This window comes from Astyanax mexicanus, chromosome 3 (assembly GCF_023375975.1).
Source record: "Astyanax mexicanus isolate ESR-SI-001 chromosome 3, AstMex3_surface, whole genome shotgun sequence".
NCBI lineage: Eukaryota > Metazoa > Chordata > Actinopteri > Characiformes > Acestrorhamphidae > Astyanax > Astyanax mexicanus.
Window position 1 is genome coordinate 60769429 of NC_064410.1, and position 13562 is coordinate 60782990.

At 36.0% G+C, this 13562-nt stretch overlaps 1 protein-coding gene across 3 annotated transcripts in view; it reads left to right on the top strand.

The window, feature by feature from the left end:
- The window catches only part of LOC103037453 (disintegrin and metalloproteinase domain-containing protein 11), a 42457-nt gene extending 29225 nt beyond the window's left edge, over nucleotides 1–13232 (top strand). For 2 of the 3 annotated variants that reach the window (XM_049475950.1, XM_049475951.1), the window contains 2 exons: nucleotides 4393–4410; nucleotides 8314–13232. In XM_049475950.1, the coding sequence (XP_049331907.1) occupies nucleotides 4393–4410; nucleotides 8314–8329 (34 nt within the window). In that variant the 3' untranslated portion in view covers nucleotides 8330–13232. The remainder of the gene's footprint in view (nucleotides 1–4392; nucleotides 4411–8313) is intronic. The other variant, XR_007438284.1, reaches the window with a different exon arrangement.
- The last annotated feature ends 330 nt before the right edge of the window (nucleotides 13233–13562 follow it).

The following is a 13562-nucleotide window of genomic DNA, read 5'->3' on the forward strand; positions in this document are numbered from 1 at the left end:
TTTCAGCAGATAAGAACATAAAATAAAAAGCAATGGATTTCTCAGGGCATCTGCTCACGCTGGGCAATGAAATCCCATAATTTATGTTCACCTTACTCTCTCACTTAAGCCTGAGTCTGCTCTTTCTTTGAAAAAAAAAACATTTCAATATCCATATTACATACCTGTCAAGTCTCCCGTTTTGGCCGGGAAACTACCGTATTTTACTCCTCTTTCCCGCCGTCCTCCCGTATTAGTATTTTCCCGTAAATTTCCCGTATTATATTATATAAAATATATATTATTGAGGAGACAGGGCACTGACAGCTCTGTGTCTCTTAACCAATCGTGGAGCTAGTTCAAGGAGAAAGTCCCGCCTTTCAGGAGAAACAGCCAATCAGCTGGCAAAGGAGGGTCAGTGTGGGGAAGCCCCCCCCCCCCCCCCCCGTCGCTGTGAGTTCAGGCAGCTCGTCGGAGCAGCTGATGTTAAAACAGATCTGGATATTCAGAGATTTTTCTAAAGGAAAGGTAACGGTAGTTTAATCATGGAAACTGTGATGATTTTTTTCTGATAGCTGCTTAAAAATACTCGTCTCCGAAATAAAACACACAGATTAAACCTTTTAAAAAATAAAAAATTAACTGAACTGATCAGGGGTGGAGTGATAAAAAAAAAAAGTATTAATTAAAAATTATTAATTGTGTAGGCCTCTTAGGACTAATTTTTACTGATGGAATATACTGTATCTGGTCCATGTCCTTTTAGTAAAAGCTCATGATACTATTTTCAGGTCACCATAAGTCATTTTGCAGAATTTGTGCACCCTTTGTTTAATTTTAAATCCATTAAATAAATAAAATATATATATCATATAAAAGAGTGCATTTATGCCAAAAAATACATGAAATCTTAACTTTTTTATTAAATATCTAGAAAAGGGTTTTTAATTGAAAAAGAATTTTAAAAGAATGACATATGTAGGAATGTCCACAACATTTCAGATTCTGATAATCTAATTGTAGTGTGTAGAAGTGTAGTAGAAGTGGTTCACATGTGGTTATTTTAGATTGTTTTTAAACCTGTCTTAAAATGTAAGGGATACTGAACCTTCGTTGGGCTGGTGGGACGGCTTTAAGCGGACAGAGGAAAATATCCCTTATTTTTAAATCTAAAACTTGACAGGTATGATATTATTCTGTAACATTAGTTAAGTGATATACTGTAAATACAGACAGTACTAGTCTAGCACACTTGTCACACTTACTCCACACAATGGCTGATTTTCAGCTTGCAGGATTACCTTACTAAATAAAAAAAAAAACATTGGGCAATTAAATTATAAAGAGTGTGGGCACTCAGCATATGGCAGAGTGGGTAGAAAATGGATTGTACCATGTACAAAGTGAGGGCGGACTGTTGTATTTTAATTTAGAAAATTCTAGTAAATTCAAGTAATTAACTCTTGATGAGTTCAGCACAGCTGTTAACTGAAAGCCTAAATTCCAGGTGACTCTACCTCATAAAACTGACTGAGAAAATGCAGCAGAGATGTTCAAAAATGTCTATATCTAAGCAAGAGGTGCTACTTTTGAAGAATCTAAAATATAAAACATGTTCTTGGTTGATTAACATTAATATGTGTTTAGTATTAATCTACAATACAGAACATAATAAAATAATAAAAAAACACGGAATTGAAAGTGTGTCCAAACTAGGGGTGTGCATTATTAGTATCATGACATTCTGGATCATTGACTTCTGTTACAAATCTGGTGAAAATCTCAATAAGAAGTGTTCCATATCATATCACATGCAAAATATCACCAAATAAAATTTTATATTCATTTTGTTTTTAGTAGCGTATTCTTGAAATAATTTTTCATTTGTCTACATATACTAAATAATTACGATAAGTGTCATTTTCAACCTTTTTTTTTTTACTTATAGTGATGGAAGTACACTTTCTAAGGACACTTAAGTTTAAATTTTAAAATATTTGAACACTGGAATAAACACATTTTAAGTGTTTCTAATAAATCATAAATAAAATGAAATTGCATTCTTAAGTAAAAAAATTCTGATTTCTAATAAAATAAGTGGTGTGGCTATCGTATTGTACGCGATAATATTGCCAATATTTATGAATATCATGAACAATATTATACCCTGAAATATAGTGCCCTATCACCCACCCCTAATTATCACATCAGAGTTCTACTTTTTTGCTGTTTTTAGCAAAAGAAAAATTCACATTGTTCTCATTTCCCATTATATATCTACTATAGACATATAGAGATATACTAGAGATATATGGAGATATTTGGAGTGCGTTATTATTAGCATCATGACATTCTGGATCATTGACTTCTGTTACAAATCTGATAAAAATGATTGTATTTTTTATATCTCAGTTAGGGGTGTGTTATATCATATCACATGCAATTATACAATTTTATTTTCATTTTATTTTGTTGCAGTAGTGTATTCTTGAATTGTTTTTTTATTTTAATTCAGTGTTTTATATATATGAAATACTTATTTTAGGGCCATCTCACCCACCCCTATTCCAAACGTTATTATTATTATTATTATTATTATTGGTATTAAAATATTCTTTACTTTTCCTTTTACTCCTATTAGTAGTATTAATAATAGTTTAAAAGTCCAGATTGACAACCTGTGTCCGGTAGTGTTTGGGCGGGGGGTCAGGGGTTTGGTGTGGAGGTTAAGGAGGGCTGTGTTTGGTGAATAAATACACATTTAAATACCTGCTTGCTGTAGGATTGCTTTTTTTCACTAAAGAACCACCTGGATCAACTTCCAGAACCTGCTCTCACCTGATCTCACTCTGTACTGAAGCAGATGTTAATGAAGAACATCTGTATAACACCTATGTAAGAGTGTGAGGGTGGGTTTGAGATACAGGTGGTTCTGAATAAGAGAAAATGCTGCGTATTAAAGAACAGGGGTCCAGATACCTGATCTAATCACACATTAATGACTGTGGAACTGAGTGAAAGTTAAATTTGATCAGTTATTTATTCTAAGAAAAACTGTGAAAACTGTGAAAAATATGTTGGTAACACTTTCTATGGATGCCATGTCTATTAAACTCTATAAGCATACTCATAACACATTATAATGAGTTTATAAGGCATTAAAACATGGTTAATACATATTTATAAACATGATTTTTTTTTTAAAGGAACTTTTTTAATGTAAATTTGTTCAAGGTTTGCTAAAACTGGACCCCTGTTTATTATAAATAATGCTTTATTAAACACTTGTGCACATGTTTCTCAAATTCTGTATTTTGTGGGAGGATAATGTGTATTTCTGTGACACTGTGACTCAGAGTGGGATGGTTATTATGATATTATTACATATTAGTAACTTATATATATATATATATATAATTATATAATTGAAAAGTTACTTTTTTTCAGTAATTCAGTTCAAAATGTGAAACTCATATATTATATATTAGAAGTATTACTTATTATTGATGAAAAATCTGTGTCTTAGAAAATTAGAATATTATATAAGAATATCCATAAAAGTTGTCAGTAGCAGAGGGAAGCTGTAAGATATGAAGTGCTGTAAGATTTTGTGGGAAAACAAAACTGCACTGACTTTAGACTTGATAATAAAACACAGTGGATCAACACCAGCAGATGACAGACATGTCTCTCCAAACCATCACTGATTGGTGGAAACTTCACACTAGACCTCGAGCAGTTTGGACTGTGTGTCTCTCCACTCTTCCTCCAGACTCTGCTTCCTTGATTTACTTTAAATGAAATGTAAAATTTACTGATGATCAGTGATGGTTTGGAGAGAAATGCTGATCATCTGCTGGTGTTGATCCACTGTGTTATAACTTTTAGAGAGTTTTCATTTTCCAGCAGGACTTGGCACTTTTCTGTGACACTGATTTGTTGGGATTTTCCTTGGCTGTAAGCCAATAAAAGAAATAAACGCTTAAAATAGATCACTTTGTGTTTAATACATCTATATAATATATGAGTTTTAAATTTTTAACTGAATTACTGAAATAGCGCAACTTTTAAATGACACTTCTCTAATTTGTGAAGATGCGCTAGTGTTTTCCTATCAATCACATCAGTCAGTTGTTTTCAGGATAAGTACTGTAGTCTCTTCTTTACTTTGCTGTTTTAAAAATGAAAGTCATAAATTTTACAAGTAAAAGGCAGAGTAAGCCTAGACATCTTCATTGGTTATGCAATTTAATGCTGTTTAGTTTAAGATTAATCTTTATCCCTATTTGGGAAACTGTTTCATAGTGTCGCTGGAAATGTACATGAGTGGGATTGTGGAAATTTGAGATTTAAATTCTGACATTTCTGTCTGTCTTTCTCTTCCTCCTATTTAATCCTGATCTGTCCACGAAGAAATATCCGGAGAGGAAGGTATGATCTGTTTATTTTTATATTTAATTTTTAAGAACACATTTCTAACCAATCACATTCCCATTATAAAATCTCAGATCAATAAAATCATTAAAACTGTATTTAATGATCATAAAACTGGAACACACTGCAAAAATTTATATTACATATTCCTGATCTGAATTTCTGTAAATGGTAATGACATTCTGCATCGCGTAGCCAATGAGAGAGAAGATAAATATTCTGAGCACCAAGAGAGAGAACCACTTTAGCTAATTCTAGAGCTGTGTTCACATTACAAGCCTTTTTAATCAGATTTAATCAGAGTTTACTGTTATCTGTTTGTAATGTAAATGTATTTCTCAGTGAAATGCCTCACTTATACACAGTGATAGATGGATGTTAGCTAACTAACTAGGTTAAGTAAAGCTAAGCTACGTAAACAAAACTGGAATGAAAAAAAAATACTTTCTTTTAAAGTCAAAATAGCGGTGGATGTTAATCTACACAGACTTCTCTCCTAAAAACAGTTTTTTTTGGGGTGAATAAAATACTCTTCTGTTATTTACAGTAAGCTTAGATTCCCAAATTTCTCCAGGACTAAGGCTGGATCATTAGCATTAGCGGCTAACCGCTGATGTAGCTTGTTTAAACGTGTTAAAAATATGCAGGCTACAGGCTACTACTATATGCTCGCCTCTAAAGGTTGTAGGAGCTAGCACGTTTGCCGGGTAATGCTAATGCTGCTCCAGCAGTGATAGCCAGGGTTAGCAGCAGGCTACATGCCGATTATACTCACCTCTGAATGGATAAATAACTAGCACAGTTAGCAGCTAATGCTAATGTTTCTTCAGCAGTGCTAGCCGGAGTAAGCAGCAGGCTACAGGCCGATAATACTCACCTCTAAACAGTGAAAGCTTAGCGCAATTAGCGGCTAATGCTAATGCTAATGCTACTCCAGTCTCAGTGCTGAACTGAAATTACTGTATAACTCTGTACTTCAGAAGAGAGGCTTTACTGCTCCCTAATACCTGACTGGTAGAATTCATACATAAGGAGCACCGGAGTATAAGGCGCACTGGCAAACGATTTTTGGGAAAATTTAAGGATTGAAGGATATATATTTTTTAATTTAGTTATTTTTATTACACTTTCTAGCCAAAAAAAGATTTTTTTACTTACAGATTTAGGACAAACTGTGCTACAAACATATCATACCGTTAAATGAATTATTTTTGTAAGTGTCCCTTATAGACCGTTTCAGAGGAATATTCATGAGCGTAGGAAGTGACGAAGCTGTTCCTAGGACACTTCCGTTCAGCAGTAAACAGCGTTCAAAACAGTGGACGTAACTTTTTAATTTAACATGAATGCAAACTTCAGCTAATCTGAGAGTCACAAACACTGAAAATCAGGTCAAATTGTTCTTTAAACCAGTAAACTATGGAGGACCAAAAATTACAGTAAAGAATAAATAAATACACATGTAAATGTATAAATATATAAATAAATAAATCAATAAATTAATGTTGAAATTAATAAATCTATAAATAAATGCACATATAAATGAATAAATAAATAAATAAATACATGCACAAATAATTGTATAGGTAAATAAATAAATTAATAAATACATTTCTTATTTATATATTTATTTAACATTTATTTATTTATTTATTTATTTATTTCAACATTTATTTATTTATACTTATGTCATTTTTGGTCCTCCATAGTAAACACGCCTGCTTTCGTTTTTCACACTGCTGACCTGCCTGCAGTTACAGCGTCCCTCACAACTCCTCCCTCCTTCTTATCTACAGGAACAAGTATTCACAACTTTTCCACTGAGATAGTAATTATATGCACTCAAACTGCGGTGCGCTTTCACTGCCTCTCTGGTGTAAACACGCTCTGTTTCAACAAGGTAGTGATTCACATCTGGGAAGGTCACCTCTGGCAAGCGTTTTAAATCAGAGGAAAAAAACTTCCCTCTTAAATCCTGATCAAAAGGATCAGGAAAAGAGGTTTGATCACTTTTTACTAACACTATAGCGTGTTTGTTCTGTGTTCAGGAGCGAAATATGCGCTCTCATTTTGACAGCTGTATACTTGAAAATAGCGCCACCGGAAGCGTGGAAGGAACAAACATGCGCAGTAGCTTTGCTATTGTTTTCCTCATTGAAACGGTCTATAGTGCGAAAAATACGGTATATCTTTACATTTTGTTATCTGGCCTAGGATTACATATAAAAGTGAACAGATGTTGATCACAAAATGTTGTTAATAGGATCTCCTGGTGAAGGATTAGAAATTTCTCTGGCGCTTTATTTTTCCAGGCTTTCTGTAGTAAAACATTTCGTCTCGTGTTTAAACTGAACGTCTCATAACTGGGTCATTATCCTGAATCAGGGCAGAATAACTACTCCCATCCCTTCTAAAAAATCCATCTTAACCCTTGTGTGGTGTTCGGGTCTGTGGGACCCGTTTTCATTTTTCATCAAATGATATAAAAAAAAATATTTTTTCTAACTCAAACTCATTGGCATTGGCTCATTTTTTGTGAAAAACAAATATCAAATCACATTTATATTACATACAGTATGTTTGGCCAAGGGCTAATAAACATTGCTTCATTTGTAAATTTGAAACTAAACAAATTTTCTACTCATATCTTGAGTTTAATTCATTTTCTTTTACATTTTATTAAAAAACTAATAAAAAAAGAGTAGCACTTTTTGAAAGAAATGTAACATAAGAAAGGTAAAGGGCAAATATTAACCATGTAAGCTGTTTATATTGCTTGCAATTTAGGTAAAGCAAGCATGTGTAAAGCATTTTAATGTAAAATTGCTTAATTTTGCTGAATTAAATACAAATAACAAAGTAAACGAGTAACAAAAAATATGAACACCACACAAGGATTAAACCAGTTTCTGCTGGTAGCAGGAATCAGATGGATAAAGTTGGATGAAAAGTTGGTATCTAGTAGTGCATCTAAAAAAAATTTATATAATTGAAACGTTACTTTAAATAGTCAAAATAAGGGAAAATATGCAGAGCTTTCAGATAATAATAAAATAATGCAAAGAAAACTAGTTCATATTAATTTAGAAACAACAACACTACTGTTTTAAGAGTTTAGAAATTAATATTTGGTGGAATAACCCAGATTTTATGCATCTTCGCATGCTCTCCTCCACCAGTCTTACACACTGCTTTTGGGTGACCTAATGCCAAGCAGTTCAGCTTTGTTTGATGGCTATTTTTGTGATTATGACTATTTGTCATTTTCTGCAAATAAATGCTTTAAATGACAACATTTTTATTTGTATTTTATATTTTAATCAGTAGTTTATCAAATAAAACAACAATGTTAGTAAAAAGGTTAACCAGTTCTCGACTGGCATTGTGTATGTTGGTTGCTCTTGAATTTGGTCATGCTTAGAAAAATGATCCATCATTATTACCATTATTATGTTATTTGATTATAATGTTAATTATGTTAATTATTATGTTAGTTTAAATATAATATTATGGTATGTTTAAAGTTGAAGCGATACCACTTTAAAATATGACTACCTTTATAAAGGGTTTATAAATGGTTTACAATTAGTTTATTAATGGTTACTAATCAGGTTGTAAATGCCTTAAAAATAATTAATAATCAGTTATAACACAGACGTAGAAAGGGCAACAATGACCTGTTGTTTGCCAAATAGTGAACCCACAGCCATCTATATTGTTGCTCTTTCTACGTATGTGTTATAACTGATTATTAATGATTTTTAAGACATTTACAACCTATTTAGTAACTATTAATAAAAGTAATTTTAAACCATTTATAAACCCTTTATAAAGGTAGTCTTATTTTAGTCTTATTCAAGTAGTACCGTTGAAGCTGATTGGCTGCTCTTGTCTTTGCAGGTCTGGCGGAGGATAGTCTTTCTGTCTTCCTGTGTGTATTACGTTTACACCACAGAGTGACTGAGTGAGCGTGTGTGTGTGTGTGTGTCTACGTCCAAGCTCAAGTCTTCCACCCTCATCCTCTGAACCTGCTCCACCCTCTTCTCCTGTCCGGTCGCTCCCCCTCAGCCAGATCAAATCTCCACCAGCAGGACGTCCAACACAACATTCCAGCCAATCACGTGCACAGAAGAGGGTGGTGCTCTGGATAAACTGTGTGTGTGTGTGTGTGTTAGTGTGTGTGTGGGACTGAGAGATTTTGAAACTTTCTGACAGCAGGAACAGTCGGACTGTTTACTGAACTGTTCACTTTAGTTCTGTTCTTGATGAAAGAGCGGGAGAACAGCCGGAGGAACAGCGGCTTCACTCTGGGGGAAAAAAACGGACTGAGCTGATCTGAGCATTTCCTGCCAAAATCATCTTTCCTCAAGAACTTTTCTACAAACTTGATATTCATTCCCAGTGTTCCTGAATCGTCTCAGTGGTCCTAAGGGTTCTGATGGTCCTGAGGGTCTCAGGGGTCCAGATGGTGTTAATGGTTCTGGGTGGTTCTGATGGTTTCATTTGTCCTGAGGGTCTCATTCACCATGAGGGTTTCATTGATCCTAAAGATCCTAATGGTTTCAGTAGTCCTGGTGGTTTCACTGATAGTCCTGATGGCCTTAGTGATTCTGGGTGGTCCTTATGGTTTCACTGATAGTCCTGATGGTCTTAGTAGTCCTATCAAAAGTCCTGAAGGGTCTCATTCGTCATGAGGGTTTCACTGGTCCTAAAGTTCCTGATGGTTTTAGTAGTCCTGATGGTTTCTGTAGTCCTGATGGTCTCACTGATGGTCCTGATGCCCTCACTGATGGTCCTGATGCCCTCACTAATGGTCCTGATGCCCTCACTAATAGTCCTGGTGGCATCACTGATAGTCCTGATGGTCTCAGTAGTCCTGGCGGCCTTAGTGGGTTTGGGTGGTCCTTATGGTTTCATTTGTCCTGAGGGTCTCATTCGTCTTAAGGGTTTCACTGATGGTCCTGAAGGTCTCAGTAGTCCTATCAAAAGTCCTGAAGGGTCTCATTCGTCATGAGGGTTTCACTGTTCCTAAAGGTCCTGATGGTTTCAGTAGTCCTGAGGTCTCACTGATGGTCCTGATGGTTTCAGTAGTCCTGAGGTCTCACTGATGGTCCTGATGGTCTCAGTAGTCCTGATGGTCTAAATGATGGTCCTGGTGGCCTCAGTAGTCCTGGTGGTCTCACTGATGGTCCTGATGGTCTTAGTAGTCCTGGTGGTCTCACTGATTGTCCTGATGGTCTTAGTAGTCCTGATGGTCTCACTGATGGTCCCACTGATGGTTTCAGTAGTCCTGATGGTTTCACTGATAGTCCTGATGGTCTCAGTAGTCCTGATGGTGTTACTGATAGTCCTGAAGGTCCTGATGTGGACCCAGTGGTATTAGTAGTTCTGATTGTCTCAGTGGTCCTAATGGTCCTGGGTTGTCCTGATTGTCTCAGTGATCCTGATGTTCTCAGAGGTCCTATTGGTCCTGTGGGTCTCAATGGTCCTGATGGTCTCAGACGTCCTAAATATCCTTGGTGGGTCCTGATGGGTTTCAGTAATCCTGTTGGTTTCAGAGGTCCTAAAGGTCCTGGGTGGTCCTGATGGTTTCAGTAATCCTGATGGTGTTACTGATAGTCCTGAAGGTCCTGATGTGGACCCAGTGGTCTCAGTATGTCTGATTATCTCAGTGATCCTTATGGTCCTGGGGGTCTCAGTGGTCCTGATGGTCTCACTGATAGTCCTAATGGCCTCAGTGGTCCTGAAGGTCTCAGTAGTCCTGTTAAGTTTAAAAAAATCCAATGGTCTTTGTTGTCCTAAGGGTTCTAATAAACTCAGTAGTCCTGATGGTCTTACAGGTGGTCCTGATGGTCTCACTGATGGTCTAGAAGGTCCTGCTGGTCTCAGTAGTCCTGTTAGTTTTAAAGGTTCAAATGGTCTTAGTGGATCCTGTGGTCTCAGCAATCCTGATGATCTTAGAGATCCTAATGGTCCTGGTTGGTACTGAGGGTCTCAGGAGTCCTGTTAGTTTTAAAAGTCCTGCTGGTCTTCATAGTACTGAGGGTCTATATAGTCACAGTGGTGCTGATTGTCTCAATGGTCCTGATGTTCCTGAGTGGTCCTAAGTGGGTATCACTTACTTGGATGGTCCTGATGGTCTGAGATGTCCTGAAGGTCTAGTGTTTTTTAAAAGTAAACTCTCAGCAAAACACCAATCACAGCACAGCCACACTGATCACATGACCACACTGGCCCATGGTGTTTAGCGCTGGTTCTCTTTCAGCACAGGGAACGGCTGGGATTCAAACCCGAGTATCTGTGATTTCCACCTTCAGCAGGAGAGACTTCAGTATCAGGTTTATACTGATTTATTCTAATGTATTCTAATGGAATCTGGTTTATTCAGGTTGGGGTGTTTAAACTGGAATCAGTTCTGCATGTAGAATCACACACTGAAACATTCCACATCTAGAAGACACTTCCCAGACTTTTAATGTGTGTGTAAGTGTGTGTGTAAGTGTGTGTGTGTGTGTGTGTGTGTGAGAAAGAGAGACTGAGACACAAAAAAACGTGCAAAAATATTCATGTTTTCTCTCTAAAACAGATAAACGTTATACAGGACATCAGAGGAAGACTCTGATTCATCTCTTAGTAAAGGATCCGGATCCAGAACCAAACTGGATTTTTATTCAGAACTGTTTATATTCTCGTTGTTTAAAACTGGTTTATTCAGGTTGTGTGATAGAGGTCCGGTCCGTGTGTGTGTGTGTGTGTTTAAAGGCTATATCACTGCAGGTCCACCTCAGATTTCAACATGTAACTCTTTGGCTGCATCGTAATTGCGTACTAATCACTAATACTATACATTATACACTGTATACTCATTTTTTTATCTCAATCTGCCATCACACTTTACTTCTTAAAATGTTCCAAATGAAACTACTGCCATTTTTGTGGTGCAGAGAATTAATTGTGGGTAACCGAGGACCTAGAAGGATACATCAGCTGCTCCCTAAAAACGTTCTGAATGCAGAAAAACAGACTTTGGCTCGTTTGCACACTTGATGCGGTTCGTTTAGGCAGGTGTGAAAACAGTAGTAGCACTTGGGTGAAGACGGTTTGATCGGGTCTCAAACCAACTCTGAAATTGTTAAATTTTTGGTGAAAACGAGATTCGGCCACAGTCTGTCCCGACTATCAAATGCACTCCTCATGTTTGAGCTAAACGGCTGTTCAGGTGCAGTTTAACTTGATTTATTATCCATTTCTTCTGTGCTGCCATCTCATTTAAAACAATGGGCCTCCTTCACCAACAAAACTGTTCTTAAATCCCACTTAAACCCTCACTGAGAATGTATCCTGGATATTTCATACTCATACTGTTTCACGCTACACACTCAAACACTACTACCGTATTTTTCGGTCTATAAGGCGCACCAGATTATAAGGCGCATTAAGCGACATTAGTAAGGATGCTACATCAAAGTGAACGAGAGGGTCGCCATATTTCCCTTCTAATGGATAAGCTGTAGGAAGAGCCTAAAACAGGGACCGTGAGGTTGTTTGAACTATAATAACCGATAATGAAAAATGTATAAAATGCTTTTCTGGTGAGCTTTTGTTTACACACCTCTCTGTCGCGCTTGGTTTGACTTTATTTTCTGCTCGTTCTCGTTTTTCTGCCCGCTCTTGTGCTCCCAATCTTCTTATAAGGGTGTTTTTATCAGCTGTATCCCAATTCACTAGACTACAGTCTAGTGAACTACAGTCTGATATACTCACTCTGAATGGTGAAAAGAGGTAGTGCTGTAGTTAGCAGCTAGTGCTAATGCTGCTGCTCCCAGCCTTAGTGCTGGAGAAACTTCACTGAAAACTCTTATACCCTTATAACTCTGTATTCAGCTGAGTGGCTTTTACTGCTCCTTAATACCTGACTGATAGAATTTATACATAATAATAATATAAATTATTATTTAAGTGCGCTTTATAGTCCGAAAAATACGGTTTAGTTCGTATTATTATTAAGTACACAATTGGGACGCACCCTTGTTCCTCTTCCTAATGTTACGCTGCTCCGGAGAGCTGATCAATATAATTGATCTGTATGAAATGAATGTTTAATATTACTGTGATGATGAATCATATTAATGATCAATCAGATTTCCAAATCATTTTAATATCAGCTCAGTTTTAAGCATTGAGTTTTAGTGTCTGACACAACTTTTAATGTTTTAACGTTCGACTGTGAGCCAGTCTGCTGCTGCTGAGGTGTTAGCAGGGGGTTCGTTAGCAACTGCCGAGGGTCCACCCACCTGCCACAGGGGGACGTAGCACACACTTCCAAAAAAAAAAAAAAGTCAAAAAAAATAAAAAAATAAAAAATCACCGAAATGTTTTTAACGTTTGTCAGAAACGAGTGAGCATTTTTAAAACCATCCATCCAGCATAGAATTAATGTTTAAAATTAAAATCAGAGAAAAATCTATTAAAAAAAAGAATAAAATCTGCATGTATCTCTGTGCTAATTAGTGGAAAACTGAGGTCTTGTGTTATTAATTATATTAATTGATTTATTTATCTGATTTGATTGATTTGTCTCTTTGTTTTACAGTGATGATCACTGTCGGAGTGCATGTGATGAATAAACTCAGCACTGTTTGCAGCCCTGCAGCTCCACACTTACTTTCTCTACACGTATTCTATTGTTAATTCTAATTCTAATTCTAATTCTGTAGCTGAGCTGTAGAAAACTGTACAAAACACCAGAATTATACATGAATTATAATAAAGAAATAAAGATCTGGAAGCTCAAATGTGAATTATCCAGAAAACCATGATGTGATTTTGTGTCTGATTTGTTAAAACTACCTACAGTAGCTGATTTTATGCTTTTACACTTTTTTTTACTACATTTTTTGATATGAACCAAAAAAGCTGGTGTAAAATTTGCCACAATTGAAGTACAGTACTAGTTAAACGTTTAGACAATGTTTTATTTTTTTTCCCTTTATTATGAATTAATACTAAAGTCATCCAGACTAGATCAGTCCTGGGGTTGTCATTATAATGTTTTTATCATTATAATGTTTTTTGATGGTCCACTTTTATTTTTTGGAGAAATAGCCTTCAAAAATCAATTCAAACACACAGCTCTGTAAAAAATAAGA